This window comes from Salmo salar, chromosome 28 (genome assembly GCF_965601325.2).
Source record: "Salmo salar chromosome 28, fSalSal1, whole genome shotgun sequence".
In the NCBI taxonomy this organism is placed as follows: domain Eukaryota; kingdom Metazoa; phylum Chordata; class Actinopteri; order Salmoniformes; family Salmonidae; genus Salmo; species Salmo salar.
Genome location: NC_138318.1, coordinates 28,969,452 through 28,997,424, shown reverse-complemented (window position 1 = coordinate 28,997,424; position 27,973 = coordinate 28,969,452). Strand labels below are relative to the sequence as shown.

The 27,973-nt window shown below is 45.8% G+C and overlaps 1 protein-coding gene across 4 annotated transcripts in view; it reads left to right on the top strand.

The window, feature by feature from the left end:
* LOC106589770 (slit homolog 1 protein) overlaps positions 1 to 27,973 on the top strand; it is a 220,925-nt gene that overhangs the window by 166,655 nt on the left and 26,297 nt on the right. For 2 of the 4 annotated variants that reach the window (XM_082970549.1, XM_082970550.1), the window contains exons 11-20: positions 2,091 to 2,162; positions 2,264 to 2,335; positions 2,552 to 2,695; positions 9,244 to 9,407; positions 17,112 to 17,135; positions 20,099 to 20,243; positions 20,502 to 20,576; positions 20,859 to 21,002; positions 21,342 to 21,485; positions 26,438 to 26,604. In XM_082970549.1, the coding sequence (XP_082826675.1) occupies positions 2,091 to 2,162; positions 2,264 to 2,335; positions 2,552 to 2,695; positions 9,244 to 9,407; positions 17,112 to 17,135; positions 20,099 to 20,243; positions 20,502 to 20,576; positions 20,859 to 21,002; positions 21,342 to 21,485; positions 26,438 to 26,604 (1,151 nt within the window). The remainder of the gene's footprint in view (positions 1 to 2,090; positions 2,163 to 2,263; positions 2,336 to 2,551; positions 2,696 to 9,243; positions 9,408 to 17,111; positions 17,136 to 20,098; positions 20,244 to 20,501; positions 20,577 to 20,858; positions 21,003 to 21,341; positions 21,486 to 26,437; positions 26,605 to 27,973) is intronic. The other 2 variants (XM_082970551.1, XM_082970552.1) reach the window with 1 other exon arrangement.

Genomic DNA, 27,973 nt, shown 5'->3' with positions numbered 1-27,973 from the left:
TGAGCTCAATTTCGAGTCTCATAGCAAAGGGTCTGAATACTTATGTAAATAAAGTATATCTGTTTTTTAAATGTAATACATTTGCAAAAAAAATCTGAAACCCGCTGTCTTTGGGGAGGGGGGAGGGGCCTGAATAGGCTGTCGTCGGCGAACCCGGGCACCTAGCTATGCGCTCTCCTGCTCTCATCTTTTCCATTCGTTTTTGGATTTCAATGCACAGCACATCAGCTGTCTGTGACCAGGCAAAAATGTTCAAACCAAACCTCAAAACCACTAACCGTTACACACAGCCTACATCAGTGTCACCATATGAGCTAACGTCAAGTCAACATAGCTACTAGAACTAACGCATTAGTAAGCACTCTACAATCATCAGTGTACAGTTAGCAGTTTAGCAGTTACTCTGATGGGCCCCTGTGGCAATAAATTAGTAAAACCAAAATATTACGTTGACTTGAAAAAGTTCCAGTGTTCGATAGCCATAGCCAGCTAGCTAACATATCATCCCCCTCTGTTCAAGCAGGATGTTTGAGTAGGCTAAACTAGCTAGCTGCATTGGCTAGCTAAGTAAATGGAAGTGAACATTTAATTTGAAATATAGCTAGCTCTCTCTCTCTTTGAGTCAACTACTCACCACATGTTATGCACCGCAGAGCTAGCTAGCTGTACCTTATGCTTTCAGTACCAGATTCTCTGATCCTTTGATTGGTGGACAACATGTCAATTCATGCTGCAAGAGCTCTGATAGGTTGGAGGACGTCCTCCAGAAGTTGTCATAATTACTGTGTAAGTCTACGGAAGGGGGTGAGAAGCATGAGTCTCCTAAATTTTGTATAGAAGTCAATGTACCCAAAGGAGGACAGAAACTAGCGGTCCTCCAGCTACACCATGGTGCTACCCTACAGAGTGCTGTTGAGACTACTGTAGACCTTCATTACAAAACTGTGTGTTTTAATCAATTATTTGGAGACGTGAATATATTGATTATAGCTTTATCTAAAAATATAACTTTTTAATGTTTCACAATGTGTTTCCCTCGCATAATTCACTGAGAAGGATGGTTGTCCCCTTCCGCCTCTGGGGAGCTTCTACTACAGATCTCTATTGATAAAAATAGGTGACAGGGGGACCCTCTGTGTAAACATACTAACACACATGCTCTCACGTTGACCCAGTTTGTATGACCCTACATATGAACTGTGTTGTTACCCTGGAACACGACAGGAGTGTGTCTAAAATCAGACGATGTAACCTCCTACTAATCTGACGCTCTATTTTCACATGACAGGAGTGTGTCTGAGATCAGATGCTTAGCCAGGAATCTATTTTCACATGACAGGAGTGTGTCTGAGATCAGATGCTTAGCCAGGAATCTATTTTAACATGACAGGAGTGTGTCTGAGATCAGATGCTGTAACCTCCTCCTAATCCAGAGCTCTATTTTCCAGGAAACATCAGGCTTTTGCACTAGACACTTATTTAGCACTTAGTTTAACATTAGCCTCAAATGGGATCATTTCACATCTTAAAGACCACACGATGATTTCCCTTTAAAGACATGCAGTTGACTGGAGTTCACTGCACACACACACACACACACACACACACACACACACACACACACACACACACACACACACACACACACACACACACACACACACACACACACACACACACACAAACAGACAGACAAACACTTCGTGGTTAGCTTGTGGCCAGAGATCTGTGGATCCTGTTAACGACAGGCATTTACAGAAACAGCCTGTTCCATATGGACCATAGCCCTAGACCCCATTAATACACCACACACACACCACACTATTCTGGGTTTTGATTGGCTAGCAGTGTCGTCAACTCACTTCTGTCGGAATATCATTGGCTGCTTCAGGAAGTTCTAGAATGGAAACTTGAATAATAAGTTATGGTACTGTAAGGACTTAGTTGAGTCCTAGGGGTTAAGGGTTAGAGTTACAGTATGAAAGTTGGGCCTGGCTGAAGACAAGATCTCCCACATTGAATGCCTCTTTAACCCCCCCCCCCCCCCCCCCATTTCACCCCCCCCCCCCCCCCCCCCCCCCCCGCTTCAGAGACCTGAGTAATAACCAGATATCCGAAATAGCTCCTGATGCCTTCCAAGGCCTGAGATCTCTCAACTCACTGTGAGTCACTATAACCATTGATGGATAAGTGCATTTCTGATTTATTGTTGATTGATTGAGTCACTGATTAATTAATTAATTTATCAATTGATCTTTTCCAGAGTCCTGTATGGGAATAAGATTACGGAGCTTCCCAAAGGAGTGTTTGATGGACTATATGCCCTGCAACTACTGTAAGTACACAATGGCTACTCCTTGATAATATTCAGCTTACATTGATGATTGTCAGTAACATATTTCCCTTTTCTATTTTTTTAACTCTTTCTCCCCCACCCCCTCTCTCTGTCTCTTTCTATCTTTCTCTCTCTGTGTATCTCGCTCCCTTTCTCCCCTCCACCCCCTCTCTCTCTCTCTGTCTCTCTCTCTCTCTCTCTACCTTCCTGTCCCAGGTTGTTGAATGCCAATAAGATCCACTGTGTTCGGGCCAATGCCTTCACAGACCTGCAGAACCTCTCTCTACTGTCTCTGTATGACAACAAGATACAGACTGTGGCCAAGGGCACCTTCGCTTCTCTCAGAGCTATACAGACACTGTAAGTTACACACACACAGACACACACACAGACACACACACACAGACACACACACACACACACACACACACACACACACACACACACACACACACACACACACACAGGGGCACTTGCACACACACGTGTGCACACACTCACAATCATGCACGCACGAATGTGGACACACACACGCACGCAAACACACGAACACACACACAGACACACACACACACACACACATTCTTCTCTGTCACCATAAAACATGAGTCAAGCCACAGCTGTTTACTCCGTAATAACACAGGAATGGAAACATGTAAATCCATCATCGTGACAATTACACACACTCAGGAAATTCAAACACACACACACCTTCAGGTAATTCAAAATCAAGCCAATACACCCTCCATTCAAGCGTGTGCCAGTGCTGCCTTAATTAACAAACACTGTTATCCACGCTGATAGCAAACTGCAGTAGGGTTTTGACTGATTAACTTGAGCAGTTTATATTTGGCAAGGACAATTTTGTTATGTTGTATAACACATATAAACAAGTATATGCACGCACAAACACTCAGACACACACACACACACCTGTGAAGTTGATTGATCATGTTGTCCCTTGGCTCACCTGACAAAACATTTCTCACCCAGAGCCCCATAGACAACAGGGTAGACGGTTCACACACCCAAGCATACACACACACATACACATACACGCCACACACACACAAACACACACACACACACTGGTGTCTGAGATCCAGTCTATAACTAGCCTCTTGTTGAACCTGGATTCTGAGAAAAGAAGTACAAATATCCTCTACCCGGTCCCTGCTATTTATACTGCCCACACTAGGCCGTGATGACTACAATAATACTGTAGATCCCATCATCTCCACAGTGACCGTACGCACATATCCCAACCAGAAGACATGGATTACAGGCAACATCCGCACTGAGCTAAAGACTAGAGCTACTGCTTCAAGGAGCAGGACACTAATTTGGAAGCTTAGAAGAAATCCCGCTATACCCTAAGAAGAAACATCAAACAAGCAAAGTGTCAATACAGGACTAAGATTGAATCCTAATACACCGGCTCTGACGCTGGTCGGATGTGGCAGGGCTTGCAAACTATTACAGACTACAAAGGGAAACCCAGCCGTGAGCTGCCAGGTGACACGAGCTTACCAGACGAGCTCAACGCCTTTTATGCTTGCTTCGAGGCAAGCAACACTGAAGCATGCATGAGAGCACCAGCTGATCCGGATGACTGTGTGATCACGCTCTCCGTAGCCGATGTGAGCAAGACCTTTAAACAGGTCAATATTCACAAGGCCGCAGGGCAAGACGGATTACAAGAATGTGTACTGACACGTGCCAACTGACACGTGTCTTCACTGATATTTTCAACCTCTCCCTGACCGAGTCTGTAATACCTACATGTTTCAAGCAGACCACCATAGTCCCTGTGCCCAAGAAAGTGAAAGTACCCTGCCTAATTGACTACCACCCTGTAGCACTCACGTCGGAAGCCATGAAGTGCTTTGAAAGGCTAGTTATGGCTCACATCAACATCATCATCTCGAAAACACTAGACCCACTCCAATTTGCATACCGCCCCAACAAATCCACAGATGATGCAATCTCAATCACACTCCACACTGCCCTTTCACACCTGGACAAAAGGAACACCTATGTGAGAATGCTGTTCATTGACTACAGCTCAGCGTTCAACACCAAAGTGCCCACAAAGCTCATCACTAAGCTAAGGACCCTGGAACTAAACACCTCCCTCTGCAACTAGATCTTGGACTTCCTGACGGGCCGCCCCCAGGTGGTAAGGTTAGGCAACAACACATCTGCCACGCTGATCCTCAACACGGGGGTCCCTCAGGGGTGCGTGCTTAGTCCCCTCCTGTACTCCCTGTTCACCCACGACTGCATGGCGAAGCACGACTCCAACACCATCATTAAGTTTGCTGACTACACAACACTGGTAGGCCTGATCACCGACAACGATGAGACACCCTATAGGGAGGAGGTCAGAGACCTGGCAGTGTGGTGCCAGGACAACAACCTCTCCCTCAACATGAGCAGAACAAAGGAGCTGATCGTGAACTACAGGAAAAGGAGGGTCGAACGCTCCACCATTCACATCGATGGGGCTGTAGTGGAGCGGGTCGAGAGTTTCAAGTTCCTTTGTGTCTACATCACCAACAAACTATCATGGTCCAAACACACCAAGTCAGATGTGAAGAGGGAATGACAACACCTTTTCCCCCTCAGGAGACTAAAATGTTTTGGCATGGGTCCCCAGATCCTGAAAAAGTTCTACAGCTGCACCATCGAGAGCATCCTTAGTGATTGCATCACCGCTTGGTATGGCAACTGCTCAGCATCTAACCGTATGGCGCTACAGAGGGTAGAGCGTACAGCCGAGTACATCACTGGGGCCAAGCGTCTTGCCATCCAGGACCTACAGTTGAAGTCGGAAGTTTACATACACTTAGGTTGGAGTCATTAAAACTCGTTTTTCAACCACTCCACAAATTTCTTGTTAACAAACTGGAGTTTTGGCAAGTCGGTTAGGACATCTACTTTGTGCATGATACAAGTCATTTTCCCAACAATTGTTTACAGACAGATTGTTTCGCTTATAATTCACTGTGTCACAATTCCAGTTGGTCAGAAGTTTACATACACTAAGTTGACTGTGCCTTTAAACAGCTTGTAAAATTCCAGAAAATAATGTCATGGCTTTAGAAGCTTCTGATAGGATAATTGACATAATTTGAGTCAATTGGAGGTGTACCTGTGGATGTATTCCACGGCCTTACCTTCAATCTCAGTGCCTCTTTCCTTGACATCATGGATAAATAAAAATAAATCAGCCAAGACCTCAGAAAAATAATTGTTGACCTCCACAAGTCTGGTTCATCCTTGGGAGCAATTTCCAAATGCCTGAAGGTGCCACGTTCATCTGTACAAACAATAGTGTGCAAGTATAAACACCATGGAACCAGGCAGCAGTCATATCGCTCAGGAAGGAGACGCGTTCTCTCTCCTAGAAATGAACATACTTTGGTGTGAAACGTGCAAATCAATCACAAAACAACAGCAAAGGACATTGTGAAGACGCTGGAGGAAACAGGTACAAAAGTATCAGTATCCACAGTAAAATGAGTCCTATATCGACATAACCTGAAAGGTCGCTCAGCAAAGAAGAAGCCCCTGCTCCAAAACCGCCATAAAAAAGCCAGACTACAGTTTGCAACTGAACATGGGGACAAAGATTGTTCATTTTGGAGAAATGTCCTCTGGTCTGATGTAACAAAAATAGAGCTGTTTGGCCATAATGACCATCGTTATGTTTGGAGGAAAAAAGGGTGAGGCTTGCAAGCCGAAGAACACCATCCCAACATCAAAGCACGGGGGTGGCAGCATCATGTTGTGGGGGTGCTTTGCTGCAGGAGGGACTGGTGCACTTCACAAAATAGATGGCATCATGAGGTAGGAAAATGATGTGGATATATTGAAGCAACATCTCAAGACATCAGTCAGGAAGTTAAAGCTTGGTCGCAAATGGGTCTTCCAAATGGACAATGACCCCAAGCATACTTCCAAAGTTGTGGCAAAATGCCTTAAGGACAACAAAGTCAAGGTATTGGAGTGAGCCATCACAAAGCCCTGACCTCAATCCTATGGAAAATTTGTTGGCAGAACTGAAAAAGCGTGTGCGAGCAAGGAGGCCTACAAACCTGACTCAGTTACACCAGCTCTGTCAGGAGGAATGGGACAAAATTCACCCAACTTATTGTGGGAAGCTTGTGGAAGGCTACCCGAAATGTTTGACCCAAGTTAAACAATTTGAAGGCAATGCTACCAAATACTAATTGAGTGTATATAAACTTCTGACCCACTGGGAATGTGATGAAAGAAATAAAAGCTGAAATAAATCATTCTCTCTACTATTATTCTGACATTTCACATTCTTAAAATAAAGTGATGATCCTAACTGACCTAAAACATGGCATTTTTACTAGGATTAAATGTCAGGAATTGTGAAAAACTGAGTTTAAATGTATTTTGCTAAGGTGTATGTAAACTTCCGACTTCAACCGTATATACTAGGCGTGTCAGAGGAAGGCCCAAAACATTTTCAAAGACTCCAGTCACCCTAGTCATAGACTGTTCTCTCTGCTACTACACGGCAAGCGGTACCGTAGCGCCAAGTCTAGGTCCAAACGGCTACTTAACAGCTTCTACCCCCAAGCCATAAGCCTGCTGAACAATTAATCACCCAGACTATTTACATTGACACCCAACCCCTTCCCCCTTTGTTTTTACATCTCCAAATTACCTTGACTAACCTGTATCTGCGCACACTGATTTGATTTTTTACTTTCGTTAATTTAGTAAATATACTGCTCAAAAAAATAAAGGGAACACTAAAATAACACATCCTAGGTCTGAATAAAGGAAATAATCGTATTAAATACTTTTTTCTTTACATAGTTGAATGTGCTGACAACAAAATCACACAAAAATAATCAATGGAAATCCAATTTATCAACCCATGGAGGTCTGGATTTGGAGTCACACTCAAAATTAAAGTGGAAAACCACACTACAGGCTGATCCAACTTTGATGTAATGTCCTTAAAACAAGTCAAAATGAGGCTCAGTAGTGTGTGTGGCCTCCACGTGCCTGTATGACCTCCCTACAACGCCTGGGCATGCTCCTGATGAGGTGGCGGATGGTCTCCTGAGGGATCTCCTCCCAGACCTGGACTAAAGCATCCGCCAACTCCTGGACAGTCTGTGGTGCAACGTGGCATTGGTGGATGGAGCGAGACATGATGTCCCAGATGTGCTCAATTGGATTCAGGTCTGGGGAACGGGCGGGCCAGTCCATAGCATCAATGCCTTCCTCTTGCAGGAACTGCTGACACACTTCAGCCACATGAGGTCTAGCATTGTCTTGCATTAGGAGGAACCCAGGGCCAACCGCACCAGCATATGGTCTCACAAGGGGTCTGAGGATCTCATCTCGGTACCTAATGGCAGTCAGGCTACCTCTGGCGAGCACATGGAGGGCTGTGCGGCCCCCCAAAGAAATGCCACCCCACACCATGACTGACCCACCGCCAAACCGGTCATGCTGGAGGATGTTGCAGGCAGCAGAACTTTCTCCACGGCGTCTCCAGACTCTGTCACGTCTGTCACATGAGCTCAGTGTGAACCTGCTTCATCTGTGAAGAGCACAGGGTGCCATTGGCGAATTTGCCAATCTTGGTGTTCTCTGGCAAATGCCAAACGTCCTGCACGGTGTTGGGCTGTAAGCACAACCCCCACCTGTGGACGTCAGGCCCTCATACCACCCTCATGGAGTCTGTTTCTGACCGTTTGAGCAGACATATGCACATTTGTGGCCTGCTGGAGGTCATTTTGCGGGGCTCTGGCAGTGCTCCTCCTGCTCCTCCTTGCACAAAGGCGGAGGTAGTGGTCCTGCTGCTGGGTTGTTGCCCTCCTACGGCCTCCTCCACGTCTCCTGATGTACTGGCCTGTCTCCTGGTAGCGCCTCCATGCTCTGGACACTACGCTGACAGACACAGCAAACCTTCTTGCCACAGCTCGCATTGATGTGCCATCCAGGATGAGCTGCACAACCTGAGCCACTTGTGTGGGTTGTAGACTCCGTCTCATGCTACCACTAGAGTGAAAGCACTGCCAGCATTCAAAAGTGACCAAAACATCAGCCAGGAAGCATAAGAACTGAGAAGTGGTCTGTGGTCACCACCTGCCGAACCACTCCTTTATTGGGGGTGTCTTGCTAATTGCCTATAATTTCCACCTGTTGTCTATTCCATTTGCACAACAGCATGTGAAATGTATTGTCAATCAGTGTTGCTTCCTAAGTGGACAGTTTGATTTCACAGAAGTGTGATTGAGTTGGAGTTACATTGTGTTGTTTAAGTGTTCCCTTTATTTTTTTGAGCAGTGTATTTTCTTAACTCTATTTCTTGAACTGCCTTGTTGGTTAAGGCCTTGTAAGTAAGCATTTCACGGTTGAATTCTGCGCATGTGATAAATAACATTTGATTTGTTTTGTTTAGCCTCATACCCTAGGTCTTGATGAGCACCACACACATCCCATTATCTACATACCCTAGGTCTTGATGAGCACCACACACATCCCATTATCTACATACCCTAGGTCTTGATGAGCACCACACACATCCCATTATCTACATACCCTAGGTCTTGATGAGCACCACACACCCATCCCCCAGGCCTTGATGGCCCCTACATCCCACCCCCTAGGTCTTGATGAGCACCACTCACCCATACCCCCGGCGATGGCCCATGCCCGCACACACAATCACTCAGATGTACATCTTTAAAATGTCACACAGTGACATTTAGTGTTTACAAAAATTATATTGGGATGGAATTTGATACCCTCCCTAAATTCCTGGCATGAAATTTCCTCCCTCCTCTCTCCCCCGTATCTCCCCCACCCATTCACCCTGCCGCCCGCCCTCCCTCCACCCTCTCTCTCTTCAGTCACCTGGCCCAGAACCCGTTTATCTGTGACTGTAATATGAAGTGGCTGGCAGACTACCTGCGCTCCAACCCCATAGAGACCAGCGGTGCCCGTTGTACCAGCCCCAGACGACTGGCCAACAAGCGCATCGGGCAGATCAAGAGCAAGAAGTTCCGCTGCTCTGGTAGGAGGACTGGCATCTGTCTGTAGTGTACCTCTCTCTCTAAGGCTGCGCTCTGTCTGTCTCTCCAGCTCTCTCTGCTCTGGTAGGAGGACTGGCATCTGTCTGTAGTGTACCTCTCTCTCTAAGGCTGCTCTCTGTCTGTCTCTCCAGCTCTCTCTGCTCTGGTAGGAGGACTGGCATCTGTCTGTAGTGTACCTCTCTCTCTAAGGCTGCGCTCTGTCTGTCTCTCCAGCTCTCTCTGCTCTGGTAGGAGGACTGGCATCTGTCTGTAGTGTACCTCTCTCTCTAAGGCTGCGCTCTGTCTGTCTCTCCAGCTCTCTCTGCTCTGGTAGGAGGACTGGCATCTGTCTGTAGTGTACCTCTCTCTCTAAGGCTGCGCTCTGTCTGTCTCTCCAGCTCTCTCTGCTCTGGTAGGAGGACTGGCATCTGTCTGTAGTGTATCTCTCTCTCTAAGGCTGCGCTCTGTCTGTCTCTCCAGCTCTCTCTGCTCTGGTAGGAGGACTGGCATCTGTCTGTAGTGTACCTCTCTCTCTAAGGCTGCGTTCTGTCTGTCTCTCCAGCTCTCTCTGCTCTGGTAGGAGGACTGGCATCTGTCTGTAGTGTACCTCTCTCTCTAAGGCTGCGCTCTGTCTGTCTCTCCAGCTCTCTCTGCTCTGGTAGGAGGACTGGCATCTGTCTGTAGTGTACCTCTCTCTCTAAGGCTGCGCTCTGTCTGTCTCTCTCTCTCTCTCTCTCTCTCTCTCTCGCTCTCTCTCTCTCTCTCTCTTATTTACTGTATATTTATACATATTTATATATTACCGGTCAAAGGTTTTAGAACACCTACTCATTCAAGGGTTTTTCTTATTTATTTATTTTTTACTATTTTCAACATTGTAGAATAATAGCGAAAACATCAAAACTATGAAATAACACATATGGAATCATGTAGTAATCAAAAAAGTCTTTAACAAATCAGAATATATATTATATTTGAGATTCTTCAAATAGCTACCCTTTGCCTTGATGACAGCTTTGCACACTCTTGGCATCCTCTCAACCAGCTTCACCTGGAATGCTTTTCCAACAGTCTTGAAGGAATTTCTACATACGCTGAGCACTTGTTGGCTGCTTTTCCTTCACTCTGCAGTCTGACTCATCCCAAGGGGGGGGAGGTCGGTCATCTGATGCAGCATTCCATCACTCTAATTCATGGTAAAATAGCCCTTACACAGCCTGGAGGTGTGTTGGGTCATTGTCCTGTTGAAAACAAATGATAGTCCCACTAAGCCCAAACCAGATGGGATGGCGTATCGCTACAGAATGCTGTGGTAGCCATGCTGGTTAAGTGTGCCTGGAATTCTAAATAAATCACAGACAGTGTCACCAGCAAAGCTCCCCCACACCATAACACCTCCTCCGCCAAGCTTCACGATGGGAAATACACATGCAGAGATCATCCGTTCACCCACACCGCGTCTCAAAGAAATGGCAGTTGGAACCATAAATGTCCAATTTGGACTCCAGACAAAAGGACAAATTTCCACCAATCTAATGTCCATTGGCCCAAGCAAGTCTCTTCTTCTTTTTGGTGTCCTTAGTAGTGGTATCTTTGCAGAAATTTGACCATGAAGGCCTGATCAGCTGTTAACCCTTTCACGCGTGAGTTCCAAATATCTCTAACGGTCGCCCCAGCGTGAGTTTTTTTATGCACGTGATGTTCGAACGTTCTCTCCATTCCAGGATGTGATTGTTACATAAACAACAACACTGAATGGCTCAGAGTGGGAGTGAGAGGTTACCGTGACTGACTGCCTAAACGCGCAATTTGTATCAATAAATCACTATCAGAAAATGTTTTGTGTGGTATTATTGATATATTTACTATTTTATTTACGTTTTTCAATTACCCGTGATAAATCATGTGTTACGATTTTTGCATAAATTGTAAAGGGCGCATAGTATGTGTGTAAAATAATGTTTTGAAGGTTGTACTGATTATGATGAGCTAAGCTAATTCCAGCTTTGTGTATGGAGCCATGTTTGTTGACATACAATGCATTCTGGGTTTCACTTGATCGTCTGTCGGACCAAAGATGCTATAACAAAATGAGGTGAATAAGGGTTCACTCATTTTTTGAGAACTTCAGGAAGTGAATGTGGGATGTGAATGATGGTAGACCACACCCCTTCAACAACTCATCTTGTCTTCTCTTATTATCTTCGGTTTCTGTGAGGTAAAAAAGCATGGCTGCGCGCTGAAACTAATCGTCGGATTACTTTCGATTTCTAGAAAGTGTTTTACTCAATTATTTTGATCAACGGTGAGCTCACCCGTGATGTGATTAATTGTACATAGTAATTGCTATTAGCTAATTCATAGTGTAGTTTATGTCAGCCGAGAGTTAGAAAATATGACCGCTTGTGTTGCGTCAATCTTTCCTCAGCGCTAGGACAAATGTAGCCTACATTTTTCCGGTTAGGATGATTGTGTTATGCTATAGATACTTCTGTGAATATCTGAACATTGCATCCAAAAATAAACTGCTCACATTCTGGACATAACTTTGTAAGGACTGTGTTTGTGTAAATAGTTTCTGAAAAAAGTGTGGCCAGCTCAAATGTTGATTGTTGCGTCATTCGAAACTGGCCGTTCTAAATGAGCGTTCTAAATGAGTGTTCTAATCACACGGGGTGTGATCGTACGCTTCAGGGACCACTGTAGAACGATCACACCCCGTGTGATGGTACGTGTGAAAGGGTTAAGAGTCTCCTCTTAACAGCTGATGTTGAGATGTGTCTGTTACTTGAACTCTTTGAAGATTTTATTTGGGCTGCAATTTCTGAGACTGGTAACTAATGAATTTATCCTCTGCAGCAGATGTTATTCTGGGTCTTCCATTCACCAGAGATAACTTTGGGTCTTCCATTCCTGTGGCGGTCCTCATGAGAGCCAGTTTCATCATAGGGCTTTATGGTTTTTGCGACTGCATTTGAAGAAACTTTCAAAGTTCTTGAAATGTTCCGTATTGACTGACCTTCATGTCTTAAAGTCGTGATGGACTGTCATTTCTCTTTGCTTCTTTGAGCTGTTCTTGACATGATATGGACTTGGTCTTTTACCAAATAAGGCTATCTTCTGTATACCCCCCTACCACAACACAACTGATTGGCTCAAATGCATTAAGGAGGAAAGAAATTCCACAAATGAATCTTTAAGAAGGCACACCTGTTATTGAAATGCATTCCAGGTGACTACCTCATGAAGTTTGTTGAGGGAATGCCAAGAGTGTGCAAAGCTGTCATCAAGGCAAAGGGTGGTTATTTGAAGAATCTGAAATGCAAAACATATTTTAATTTGTTTAACACTTTTTTGGTTACTACATGATTCCATATGTGTTATTTCATAGTTTTGATGTCTTCACTACTATTCTACAATTTAGAAAATAGTAAAAAATTAAGAAAAACCCTGGAAGGAGTACATGTTCTAAAACTTTTGACCGGTATATAAATATCTTTCTCTGTCTCCAGCTTGCTCTCTCTCTCTCTCTGTGTATCGATATCGAAATCTGCTCTCTCTCTCTCGCTCTCTTGCTCTCTTGCTCTCTCTCTCTCTCTCTCTCTCTCTCTCTCTCTCTCGATATCAAAAGCTGCTCTCTGTCTCTCTCTCTCTCTCTGTATCGATCTCTAAAGGTGCTCTCGGTTTCTCTATTTCCCCATCTCTGTCTCTGTCTCTCTCTCTGTTGGGACTGGCCTACATCAACCTCTGTGACCATTTCATTCTCTTATCGCTTTACTTCTCCTGCTGCTTCCCCTCCTAACCTTCTCCTCCATCTCTCTTTGTCTCCTTCCTCCTCACTCTAGACGTTCTCCACTCTGTGCGATTACTCCATCTTAAATACTCTCCATCTTCCTCTCTCCGCTCTGCCAGCAGGACTCAGACCAATCAACACTCCTCTCTTTCTCGATTGCTCCCTAACGCTCACGCTCCTTTTCATTCTCCCTCTCTATTTACAGCAAGAGGAGAGTAATTTATCCCTAGCCAAGGGTTTTAATTTAGTTGTAGATCCTTTATCTCTCCCTCCATCCCTCTCTCCTCTAGCAGGTTTTATAGCACATTAACACACAGTGAGTCTGGTTTCACAGTACACCACAGAGAGCTGGCATCGCTGGGTAAGGCTGGCGCTGTGGCTAGGGTTTCTGCCCGTGTCCAATTCCTCAAGCCCTCTGCCTACTACAGTACCTCACTGTCTGTGCCAATTTCAAATACCCCTGCTCCCACTCTGCCCATCATCCTTCCTCTGTCAGGCATAGTGGGTTTTACTCTCCTGCACTCCCACCCACCCTTTACTATATTCACTCCCCACCTCCCTGTTCCCCACACTTCCCGTGCCCATTCCCCATTCCCACCCTTTACTATATTCACTCCTCACCTCCCTGATCCCCATGCCGCCTCACTTCCCCTGCCCATTCCCATCCTTTACTATATTCACTCCTCACCTCCCTGATCCCCATGCACCCTCACTTCCTCTGCCCGTTCCCCATTCCCATCCTTTACTATATTCACTCCTCACCTCCCTGATCCCAATGCCGCCTCACTTCCCCTGCCCATTCCCCAATCCCACCCCCTTGGCCCTTCCTGTCTCTGGCACCAATAGGGTACGGTATAGTGTTTCTGTCTGGCTGTGTCTGTCTCTCTCTGCCAGTATAATGTGTTAGAGCAGCGGGATAGGCAGCCTGGCACTCCTCTCTCCACACACTACTCTCGCTGGTTTACAATCTAGCATTGGCATCTGCCTAGCCATGGTGAATAATCATTTCTCTATCTGATCCTCTCTCTATTTCTTTCTTTTTTTCATTCTTGTTCTTACTCTCTCTCTCTCTATCTTCTCCATAGCATTGTCATATGTACCACAGCTTACCTGCTTATTCCTTTGTAACTCTAGGAATCTTCCAAACAGGATTTTTGGAAAGATACTGGAATTTCCCAACCCTTTATATAACCATACATGACTATCTGTATTACAGTCATGGCCAAAAGTTTTGAGAATGACACAAATATACATTTCCACAAAGTTTGCTGCTTCAGTGTCTTTAGACATTTTTGTCAGATGTTACTATGGAATACTGAAGTATAATTACAAGCATTTCATAAGTGTCGAAGGTTTTTATTGACAATTACATGAAGTTGATGCAAAGAGTGAATATTTGCAGTGTTGACCCTTCTTTTTCAAGACCTCTGCAATCCGCCCTGGCATGCTGTCAATTAACTTCTGGGCCACATCCTGACTGATGGCAGCCCATTCTTGCATAATCAATGCTTGGAGTTCGTCAAAATTTGTTTGTCCACCCGCCTCTTGAGGATTGACCACAAATTCTCAATGGGATTAAGGTCTGTGGAGTTTCCTGGCCATGGACCCAAAATATCGATGTTTTGTTCCCCGAGCCACTTATGGCAAGGTGCTCCATCATGCTGGAAAAGGCATTGTTCGTCACCAAATTGTTCCTGGATGGTTGGGAGAAGTTGCTCTCGGAGGATGTGTTGGTACCATTCTTTATTCATGGCTGTGTTCTTAGGCAAAATTATGAGTGAGCCCACTCCCTTGGCTGAGAAGCAACCCCACACATGAATGGTCTCAGGATGCTTTACTGTTGGCATGACACAGGACTGATGGTAGCACTCACCTTGTCTTCTCCGGACAAGCTTTTTTCCGGATGCCCCAAACAATCGGAAAGGAGATTCATCAGAGAAAATTACTTTACCCCAGTCCTCAGCAGTCCAATCCCTGTACCTTTTGCAGAATATCAGTCTGTCCCTGATGTTTTTCCTGCAGAGAAGTGGCTTCTTTGCTGCCCTTCTTGACACCAGGCCATCCTCCAAAAGTCTTTGCCTCACTGTGCATGCAGATCACTCACACCTGCCTGCTGCCATTCCTGAGCAAGCTCTGTACTGGTGGTGCCCCGATCCCGCAGCTGAATCAACTTTAGGAGACGGTCCTGGCACTTGCTGGACTTTCTTGGGCGCCCTGAAGCCTTCTTCACAACAATTGAACCGCTCTCCTCGAAGTTCTTGATGATCCGATAAATTGTTAATTTAGGTGCAATCTTACTGGCAGCAATATCCTTGCCTGTGAAGCCCTTTTTGTGCAAAGAAATGATGACGGCACGTGTTTCCTTGCAGGTAACCATGATTGACAGAGGAAGAACAATGATTCCAAGCACCACCCTCCCTTTGAAGCTTCCAGTCTGTTATTCGAACTCAATCAGCATGACAGAGTGATCTCCAGCCTTGTCCTCGTCAACCCTCACACCTGTGTTAACGAGAGAATCACTGACATGATGCCAGCTGGTCCTTTTGTGGCAGGGCTGAAATGCAGGGGAAATGTTTTTGGGGGATTCAGTTAATTTGCATGGCAAAGAGGGACTTTGCAATTAATTGCAATTCATCTGATCACTCTTCATAACATTCAGGAGTGTATGCAAATTGACATCATACAAACTGAGGCAGCAGACTTTGTGAAAATTAATATTTGTGTCATTCTCAAAACTTTTGGCTACGACTGTACATTTAGTCATGTATGTATGGTATGTGGACACCTGCTCATTGAACATCTCATTCCAAAATCATGGGCATTAATATGGAGTTGGTCCCCCTTTGCTGCTACAACAGCCTCCACTCTTCTGGGAAGGCTTTACACCAGATGTTGTAACATTGCTGTGGGGACTTGCTTCCATTCAGCCACAAGAGCATTAGTGAGGTCGGCACTGATGTTGGGCGATTAGGCCTGGCTCGCAGTCGGCGTTCCAATTCATCCCAAAGGTGTTTGATGGAGTAGAGGTCAGGGCTCTGTGCAGGCCAGGCAAGTTCTTCCACACCGATCTCAAAAAAACAATTCTGTATGGACCTTGCTTTGTGCACTGTGGCATTGTCATGCTGAAAGAGGAAAGGGCCTTCCCCAAACTGTTGCACACAAAGTTGGAAGCACAGAATCATCTAGAATGTCATTGTATGCTGTAGCGTTAAGATTTCCCTTCAATCAAACTAAGGAGCCTAAACCATGAAAACAGCCCCAGACCATTATTCCTCCTCCACCAAACTTTACAGTTAGCGTCAGCGTTCTCAGGTAGCGTTCTCTTGGCATCCTCCAAACTCAGATTTGTCCGTTGGACTGCCAGATGTTGAAGCAAGATTCATCACTCCAGAGAACGCGTTTCCACTGCTCCAGAGTCCAATGGCAGCGAGCTTAACACCACTCCAGTCGACGCTTGGCATTGCGCATGGTGATCTTAGGGTTGTGTGCGGCTGCTTGGTCATGGAAACCCATTTCATGAAGCTCCAGACGAACAGTTCTTGTGCTGCTGTTGCTTCCAGAGGTAGTTTGGAACTTGGTAGTGAGTGTCACAACCGAGGACAGACGATTTTTATGCTCTACATACTTCAGCGCTCAGGGATCCCAACTGACTTGTTGAGAAAGTGGCATCCTATGGCGGTGCCACGTTGAAAGTCACTGAACTTTTTAATACGGCCATTCTACTGCCAATGTTTGTCTATGGAGATTTCATGGCTGTGTGCTTGATGTTATACACCTGTCAGCAACGGGTGTGGCTGAAATAGACTAATCCACTAATATGACGTATGTCAACATACTTTTGCCCATGTAGTGTATGTGAGAATGTATATCTGTGTTGACTGACATCATTGCTTCTCTCTTGTTTCCATCACAGCCAAGGAACAATACTTCATCCCTGGTGAGTGGCTTGTGTTCACGCTTTCACACATCTTCTCCCTCGCTATTCACCTCTCCATCCCTCCATTCATTCTGGAGTTCTTCTCTTCTCTAAATCTTTCTCCGTCTAACTGAAATGGGTTAACTCTTGAGGTATGTGTTTTACCGTAAGTCGTGTGTGCTTCCTTGTCTGGCCCTCTGCCTCAGCTCTGTTTGTGGAACAGACTAACTCTGATGAAGACTCTGGAGGAAGGTCTTCTTTGCTTTGGCACAAGCACAGTCACTGACAAGTGTGTGTGTGTGTGTGTGTGTGTGTGTGTGTGTGTGTGTGTGTGTGTGTGTGTGTGTGTGTGTGTGTGTGTGTGTGTGTGTGTGTGTGTGTGTGTGTGTGTGTGTGTGTGCATCTTTCAGAAAGACACTGGGCTATCATTGGCAGGTGACATGAATGGAAATACAATATGAAAGATCAATGGAAAGCCTGCTTAATGCTAAATCTGTCCACTTCAAAAAATGTACGACAGATACTCACAAAAACACTGGAATAGCATGTTTTATTCTGTGAATAATTGGACTGTGGAATATACTGTAGACTACTAACATTCAGTCTCTGTACTGGCAGACAACTCTCTTCCCAACAAACTCCCCCTCGCTATCTCCCTTTCTCTTTCCCTCTCTCTCATTCCCTCTCTCTCGCTTTCTCTCTCCCTCCCCCACTATCTATCAGTCCTCTTGTCTCAGTGAAAGTTAAGTCACTCTGCTAGATCAAAGAACATCCTAAAACTTTCATTGCTTCCTGTGTAGCAGGAAATTACATTTACTTCCGTTCATCCACTTCGCTCTGTAATGAGCATTATTAGACTTCACTCATCGTGTGTGTGTGTGTGTGTGTGTGTGTGTGTGTGTGTGTGTGTGTGTGTGTGTGTGTGTGTGTGTGTGTGTGTGTGTGTGTGTGTGTGTGTGTGTGTCATCCACAGTACAGTGTAATGAGCGTAATTAGACTTCAGTCATCATCAGTACAGGACTTCCTGTCTGTCTGAGCTGTTTGTCTCAGAGTCCAAAAGAGACCAATAAGGCAGTCTGTATTGTAGAAGCAGAATATAGAATGGCTAACATGGAACAACATGTCTCAGTCACACCTGTTCTCACTGAGACAGACTCAGGAGATGAGGAGAGGAAGCTATGTTAGTCTATTGAGATGAAGGAAAGGAGATGAGGAGAGGAAGCTATGTTAGTCTATTGAGATGAAGGAAAGGAGATGAGGAGAGGAAGCTATGTTAGTCTATTGAGATGAAGGAAAGGAGATGAGGAGAGGAAGCTATGTTAGTCTATTGAGATGAAGGAAAGGAGATGAGGAGAGGAAGCTATGTTAGTCTATTGAGATGAAGGAAAGGCGATGAGGAGAGAAATATTTGTCTATACCCATAGAAAGTGGGTATGCACAATGGTCAAATATAAACCCAGCTGGAAACACCTGTCATTTTTGGAGTCAGGTTATTATTGACACGGCAGTGCTACTGTAGCTAGCAAAATAGTGAAGAAGTGAACTAACTGAATGTAAACAGTTTGAACTGGCTAACTAGGCACATTGGCTAACTGTGAGGTGAAACAATTCACTTACTTACAACCAATTAGACATCTCAAATCTCTTTCCTAGCAAGCACAAAGGTGTCACCAAACCGGCAAGGTGTCTCCAGCAGTTTTTACTTTTTAACGTTCTACGACGTCTCCACTTTCCGAGCGTATTGAGATGAAGCCTCTATCTGGCTCTGGAGGCTCTACTCTTTACAGTGGCATGATGACATCATCCCTAAACTTCACTTAGGGGTGGGGCTGAGCGTGCGAGCGCTACGGAACACGGGACACAGATGACTAACTAACAAAAGAACACTGGGCCATCCTCTCTGAGTGAGACAGACACACAAACACACACAACACACACACACACACATAGACACATAGACAGGCACACAGACACACACACAGAAACACACACACACACACAAACGCACACACACATAGACACATAGACAGACACACAGACACACACACAGAAACACACACACAGACACACACACACAAACGCATAGACACATAGACAGACACACACAGACACACAGAAACACACACACACACACACACATAGACACACATAGACAGACACACACACAGAAACACACACACAGACACACACACACACACAAACGCACACACACATAGACACATAGACAGACGCACACACACAGACACACACACACACACACACACACACACACACACACACACACACACACACACGAAACACACAGAAACACACACACAAACGCGCACACACACACACACATACATTAAGTGGCTGCTAGTGTGTATCCATTATTGATGTAACCGGCTCCAGGCTTTCTGGTATGTATACCTCTTTTCATAGACAGAGAGGGAGGGAGGGAGGGAGGGAGGGAGGGAGGGAGGGAGGGAGGGAGGGAGAGAGGGAGGGAGGGAGGGAGGGAGGGAGGGAGGGAGGGAGGGAGGGAGGGAGGGAGGGAGGGAGGGAGGGAGGGAGGGAGGGAGGGAGGGAGGGAGAGAGAAGAGGGAGGGAGGGAGGGAGGGAGGGAGGGAGAGAGAAGAGGGAGAGAGAGAGAGAGAGTGGGAAGGTATTATAGGCATTCCTCTTGTCCAGATGGGATAGGGCAGTGTGGGTCTAGGGTGTTAGATAAGGTAGAGGTGATATGATCCTTGACTAGTCTCTCAAAGCACTTCATGATGACAGAAGTGAGTGCTACGGGGCGGTAGTCATTTAGTAGTTATGAAGTCGTTGTAAAGACACCTCCATGTGTTGTGTGTGTGTGACGTGTTTATACCAGTTGTGCGTGTGCGTTTTGTGTTTCAGGTACATATAGGTTTGTTAAAAACTGTGTGTTGTGTTTCTTGTGTATCAGGTACAGGTTTTTTTTAAAGGTTGTGTGTGTGTTTGTGTGTGTTATGTGCCTTCAGGCACCGAGGACACCCGTCTGAATAATGAGTGTAACAGTGATCCAGTCTGTCCTCCTAAATGTCGCTGTGAGTCCAACGTGGTGGACTGCTCCAACCTCCGAATCAACAAGATACCAGAACACATCCCTGCCTCTACCACTGAACTGTACGAGCACACACACACACACACACACACACACACACACACACACACACACACACACACACACACACACACACACACACACACACACACACACACACACACACACACACACACACACACACACACACACACACACACACACACACACACACACACACACACACACGTGTTTGAAACTTCTTCAGGATTCATGGCTATGTTTATTTAACATCAGCTTCATTCTAACCATGGTCTGTTTCCTCCTCTCTCTCTTCCTAGTCGTCTGAACAACAATGAGATCACTACACTGGAGGCTACAGGAGTCTTCAAGGCCCTCTCCCAGCTCAACAACATGTAAGTTGTGGTTTATGTTATGATTGAATTAGAAATGTCTCACTAGTCTAGGTACCAGTCTGTTTGTTTAGCCACAAGTACAAGGAGTGGAATACAAGTAGTGGAATACAAGTAGTGGAATACAAGGAATGGAATTAAAGGAATGGAATACAAGTAGTGCAATGTTAGCTAACAGGCTGGTACCAAGGCTAATGTCTCTGCTGCTACCAGAAAGAAAGTTAAGAAGTTCACTAAAAGTATTTTTTCATCTTTCTTTAATCACCATTATTTATTTATTCCCAGTAACCTTAGCAACAATAAGATCATGGAGATCGAGGATGGGGCGTTCGAGGGGGCGGGGTCTGTCAGCGAGCTCCATCTTTCAGCCAATCAGCTGGATTCTGTCCGCAGCGGAATGTTCAAGGGACTGGAGGGACTACGCATGCTGTGAGTCACACACACATGCAGAGACACACACACACGCAGTGACGCAAACAGACGCAGACGCACACATGAGCATAAGTAGGCACACACACTCATGCATGCATGGATGAGAACCTTCATGCACAGGCGCTTAATGTATCAGTCTTGCTTGGCAGAATTGTGGCAGTCCACACAGCGGCTGTGGAAAAAGACTACTCATGTATTAACACACAATACATCATCCAAATCCTCCTTTTCCAACACCATATATTTCTCCTAATGTTTGATATTAGAAACATTTCAATACACTTCTTGTCAATTCACATTGGATATATTACAATTAAGCAGTTTTCTCTATTCCAGAATGTTGAGGAACAACAAGATCAGATGTATCCATAACAACAGCTTCACCGGCCTGCACAACGTTCGCCTGTTGTCTCTCTATGACAACCACCTAACTACCATCTCCCCTGGAGCCTTCGATACCCTGCAGACACTGTCTACACTGTAAGACACACACACACTAAAGTCCTGCACGGGTCTGTTTTTCAGAGCCGTACACGCCATATTGCATGTCTATTCATCATTTGGAGAAAAGGAATGCCGTGAATTAAGAACAATCTATTTTTATTTTCACAATGCAATGCGTCACTCAAATCGCTTTGAGAAAAAAATAGTCTTCTAATTAGACTTCTTACCTAATAAAAGACCGTAGCCGACATAACAAAAAAATACCTTTACATGACATAGTGTTAAGATAATCAAATATTTCAGGCCTAATTAAAACATAAATAAACCATTCCCAGAATTGAATACAGGCTGCAAAAATAGGATATATTTATTTAGTAGACTACCCAACTTAAGGCTCCCCGTGTCACGTCCTGACCATAGTACAGTGGGGGAAAAAAGTATTTGATCCCCTGCTGATTTTGTACGTTTGCCCACTGACAAAGAAAGGATCAGTCTATAATTTTAATGGTAGGTTTATTTGAACAGTGAGAGACAGAATAACAACAAAAGAATCCAGAAAAACGCATGTCAAAAATGTTATAAATTGATTTGCATTTTAATGTGGGAAATAAGTATTTGACCCCCTCTCAATCAGAAAGATTTCTGGCACCCAGGTGTCTTTTATACAGGTAACGAGCTGAGATTAGGAGCACACTCTTAAAGGGAGTGCTCCTAACCGCAGCTTGTTACCTGTAAAAAAGACACCTGTCCACAGAAGAAATCAATCAATCCGATTCCAAACTCTCCACCATGGCCAAGACCAAAGAGCTCTCCAAGGATGTCAGGGACAAGATTGTAGACCAACACAAGGCTGGAATGGGCTACAAGACCATCGCCAAGCAGCTTGGTGAGAAGGTGATAACATTTGGTGTGATTATTCGCAAATGGAAGAAACACAAAAGAACTGTCAATATCCCTCGGCCTGGGGCTCCATGCAAGATCTCACCTCGTGGAGTTGCAATGATCATGAGAACGGTGAGGAATCAGCCCAAAACTACACGGGATGATCTTGTCAATGATCTCAAGGCAGCTGGGACCATAGTCACCAAGAAAACAATTGGTAACACACTACGCCGTGAAGGACTGAAATCCTGCAGCGCCCGCAAGGTCCCCCTGCTCAAGAATACATATACATGCCCATCTGAAGTTTGCCAATGAACATCTGAATGACTCAGAGGACAACTGGTGAAAGTGTTGTGGTCAGATGAGACCAAAATGGAGCTCTTTGACATCAACTCAACTCACCGTGTTTGGAGGAGGAGGAATGCTGCCTATGACCCCAAGAACACCATCGCCACCGTCAAACATGGAGGTGGAAACATTATGCTTTGGGGGTGTTTTTCTGCTAAGGGGACAGGACAACTTCACCGCATCAAAGGGACAATGGACGGGGCCATGTAACGTCAAATCTTGGGTGAGAACCTCCTTCCCTCAGCCAGGGCATTGAAAATGGGTCGTGGATGGGTATTCCAGCATGACAATGACCCAAAACACACGGCCAAGGCAACAAAGGAGTGGCTCAAGAAGAAGCATATTAAGGTCCTGGAGTGGCCTAGCCAGTCTCCAGACCTTAATCCCATAGAAAATCTGTGGAGGGAGCTGAAGGTTCAAGTTGCCAAACGTCAGCCTCGAAACCTTAATGACTTGGAGAAGATCTGCAAAGAGGAGTGGGACAAAATCCCTCCTGAGATGTGTGCAAACCTGGTGGCCAACTACAAGAAACGTCTGACCTCTGTGATTGCCAACACGGGTTTTGCCACCAAGTACTAAGTCATGTTTTGCAGAGGGGTCAAATACTTATTTCCCTCATTAAAATGCTAATCATGTTATAACATTTTTGACATGCGTTTTTCTGGATTTCTTTGTTGGCCCAGGAAGAAGTGCGCCGGCTAAGCGTATCTGGTCTCCGGTGCATCTCTTCAGTCCAGGTTATCCTGCGCCTGCTCTACGCACGGTACCCCCCTTTCACCAGCACAGCCCAGTTCGTCCTGTGCTGGCACTCCGCCCTTGCTTGGCTCAAATAACCATCCAGCCAGGACGGGTGTGCCAGCTCTAAGCTCCAGACCTCCGGTGTGCCTCCGGAGCCCAGTACGTCCTGTGCCTCCTCCTCGCACTTGCCCTGAGGTGCGTGTTACTAGTCTGGGCGCCTCCTATGCCAGTCCCACGCATCAGGCCCTCCAGCGACGCTCCTTGGCCCGGAGCCTCCAGCGACGCTCCTCGGCCCGGAGCCTCCAGCGGCGCTCCCCGGTCCGGAGCCTCCAGCGGCGCTCCCCGGTCCGGAGCCTTCAGCGGCGGTCCCCGGCCCGGAGTCTCCAGCGGCGGTCCCCAGCCCGGAGTCTCCAGCGGCGGTCCGCAACCCGGAGCCTCCAGCGGCGGTCCGCAGTCCGGAGCCTCCAGCGGCGGTCCGGAGCCTCCAGCGGCGGTCTGCAGCCCGGAGTCTTCAGCGGCGGTTGGCGGTCCGAAGCCTCCGGCGATGATCCATAGTCTGGTTCCTCCGGACATAAAGAAGCGGGGGGGATCAGCGGGCCGCGGGGGTACTACGCCCGGAACCAGAGCCGCCACCATAGACATTAGTCACCGACCCTGTTGTTTAGGGGGGTTTTGTTGTTGGTTTTGTAGGTGCCGTCGGAGTCCGCACCTTTGGGGGGGGTACTGTCAGGTCCTGACCTTAGTAAGTTGTTATTTTCAATGGTAGAGTAGGTCAAAGCGTGACAGGGGGTGTTTGTCCGTTTTTGTATTTCTATGTTTAGTTTCTAGTTTTGTAGTTCTAGGTTGGTTTTTGTTTGGCATGACCTCCAATTAGAGGCAGCCGGTTGTCGTTGTCTCTAATTGGAGGTCATATTTAAGTTGATGTTTGACCCACTTGTGTTTTGTGGGTGATTATATTTTGTGAGCGTGATTGATCCTCCTGCTTCACGGTTTGTTGTTTTGTCCTTAAGTTTATTTTGATATTGCATTAAGTTTCACGGTCTAATAAATTTGTGGAACGAAACAGACACTGCATTTTCGTCTGATCATTTAAACAGCCGTGACACCCCGTCCATTTTTCAAACACTTGAAAACCTTTTTTAATGCAATCTAGAGCCATAATCATTATATTACATTCTATGTGAAAAATGTTATTTTTTCTGCATGTCTAAGCATACCTCTTGAGCTGTCTGTATCCTCCTGACTGGAAACGAAATAAAGTGCATTCAGAAAGTATTCAGATCGCTTGAATTGTCCACATTTTGTTACGTTACAGCCTTATTCTAAAATGGATTAAATAATTGTTTATCCTCATCAATCTACACACAATACCCCATAATGACAAAGCAAAAACAGGTTTTTAGACATTTTTGCAAAAGTATTAAAAATAAAAAACAGAAATAACTTATTTACCTAAGTATTCAGACCCTTTGCTATAGGATTCAAAATTGAGCTCAGGTGCATCTTGTTTCCGTTGATTATCCATGACAAGTTTCTACAACTTGATTGGAGTCCACCTGTGGTAAATTCAATTGATTGGACAAGAGGTCGAAGGAATTGTCCGTAGAGTTCCGAGACAGGATTGTGTCGAGGCACAGATCTGGGGAATGGTACCAAAAAATGTCTGCAGCATTGAAGATCCCCAAGAACACAGTAGCCTCCGTCATTCTTAAATGGAAGAAGTTTGGAACCACCAAGACTCTTCCTAGAGCTGGCCGCCCGGCCAAACTGAGCAATCAGGGGAGAAGGGCCTTGGTCAGGGAGGTAACCAAGAACCGGATGGTCACTCTGACAGAGCTCCAGAGTTCCTCTGTGGAGATGGGAGAACCTTCCAGAAGGACAACCATCTCTGCAGCACTCCACCAATCAGGCCTTTATTGTAGCGTGGCCAGACGGAAGCCACAGTGTCATGTCTGGAGGAAACCTGGCACCATCCCTACGGGTAAGCATGGTGATGGCAGTATCATGCTGTGGGGATGTTTTTCAGCGGCAGGGACCGGGAGACTAGTCAGGATCAAGGGAAAGATTAACAGAGCAAAGTACAGAGAGATCCTTATTGAAAACCTGCTCCAGAGCGCTCAGGACCTCAGACTGGGGACGAAGGCTCACCTTCCAACAGAACAATGACCCTAAGCACACAGCCAAGACAATGCAGGAGTGGCTTCGGGACAAGTCTCTGAATGTCAAGGGGTCTGAATAATTCCTGAATGCACTGTATTTCTCTGCATCTCTGCTAAAATCTGGGTAAAAGATTGAAAGGAATGTGAGTCTTATTCAGTACATTTAGTAATGAATTGTTTTTCTAAAGTCTACCAACCTTGGCAGCAGGCATGCCAGCTAAGATAGTAGCTAGCTTGTCTAACTATAACTTGATTGATTGACTGAAATGGCTTCTTGGTAGCAAGTTATGAGGTTGGGAACCTATCTGGGCTAGCTAAAGACAACTTCACAAAATTGCTAGGTGGCTAGTACAGCAACAAATACAGTTTTTTAAATACAATATATTAATCAGCACATATCTGAGGGGGCACGTGCCCCGGTGCCCCGTATGGGAATAGCGTCTCTGCGTGGCTGGTAGTCTTATGTCTCCCTCGCCACTCACTGAATGGAATTCGCAACTCAACAAGCTCCTGTAAAAAAAATTGATTGCAAATGTTTCCGACCCGCAATGTAATTGTTCTGAACTGTGAGCCGAACCACGGGTTGAAATAATGTTTTCATTCTACCCGACAGCTGATTTTCACCCGATGCAGGGCTCTAACACACCTACACACGCACACACCTTCACACACACCTTCACACACACACACACACACACACACACACACACACACACACACACACACACACACACACACACACACACACACACACACACACACACACACACACACACACACACACACACACACACACACACACACGCCACACAGCAAGTTAAAGCTTAATTGGTGTAATTGTTAACTCTCTCTTTCCATCAGTAACCTCCTGGCTAACTCCTTCAACTGTGACTGTCGTCTGGCCTGGCTTGGTGATTGGCTGAGAAGCAGAAAGATCGTCACGGGCAATCCTCGATGCCAGCGCCCCGCCTTCCTCAAAGAGATCCCACTACAGGACGTGGTACTGCCTGACTTCCGCTGTGAAGAGGGTGAGTTTGGGTCGAAACACACACACACACTCTCTAACAAACACACTCTCTAACACACACACTCTCTAACACACACACTCTCTAACACACACAGTTCTGCCTCATACTCTCTAACACATACAGTTCTGCCTCACACTCTCTAGCACACACAGTTCTGCCTCACACTCTGTAGCACACACAGTTCTGCCTCACACTCTCTAGCACACACAGTTCTGCCGCACACACAGTTCTGCCTCACACTCTCTAACACACACAGTTCTGCCTCACACTCTCTAACACACACAGTTCTGCCTCACTCTCTCTAACACACACAGTTCTGCCTCACACTCTCTAGCACACACAGTTCTGCCTCACACTCTCTAACACACACAGTTCTGCCTCACACTCTCTAGCACACACAGTTCTGCCTCACACTCTCTAACACACACAGTTCTGCCTCACACTCTCTAACACACACAGTTCTGCCTCACACTCTCTAGCACACACAGTTCTGCCTCACACTCTCTAACACACACAGTTCTGCCTCACACTCTCTAACACACACAGTTCTGCCTCACACTCTCTAGCACACACAGTTCTGCCTCACACTCTCTAACACACACAGTTCTGCCTCACACTCTCTAGCACACACAGTTCTGCCTCACACTCTCTAACACACACAGTTCTGCCTCACACTCTCTAACACACACAGTTCTGCCTCACACTCTCTAACACACACAGTTCTGCCTCACACTCTCTAACACACACAGTTTTGCCTCACACTCTCTAACACATACAGTTCTGCCTCACACTCTAACACACACAGTTCTGCCTCACACTCTCTAACACACACAGTTCTGCCTCACACTCTCTAACACACACAGTTCTGCCTCACACTCTCTAACACACACAGTTCTGCCTTGATGGGAGTTACGAGTCTTTCCCATACAACTGCTTCAAGTCATTTGGGACTGAAGACTGCAGATTGTAGCACAATATACAGAAAGAGATCTACCCCTTTTGAGTTGTCAAAGCATCTGGGTTTTTTTGTGGGGGGAGGGTGGGTGTGCACTGTCCCTTTAAGATAGAGAGAATGATCTATTGACAGCCCTCATTGTGTGGGAGGTAGGTCAGTGATCTATTGACAGCCCTCATTGTGTGGGAGGTAGGTTAGTGATCTATTGACGGCCCTCATTGTGTGGGAGGTAAGTTAGTGATCTATTCATGGCCCTCATTGTGTGGGAGGTAGGTTAGTGATCTATTGACGGCCCTCTTTGTGTGGGAGGTAAGTTAGTGATCTATTGACGGCCCTCATTGTGTGGGAGGGGGGTTAGTGATCTATTGACGGCCCTCATTGTGTGGGAGATAAGTTAGTGATCTATTGACGGCC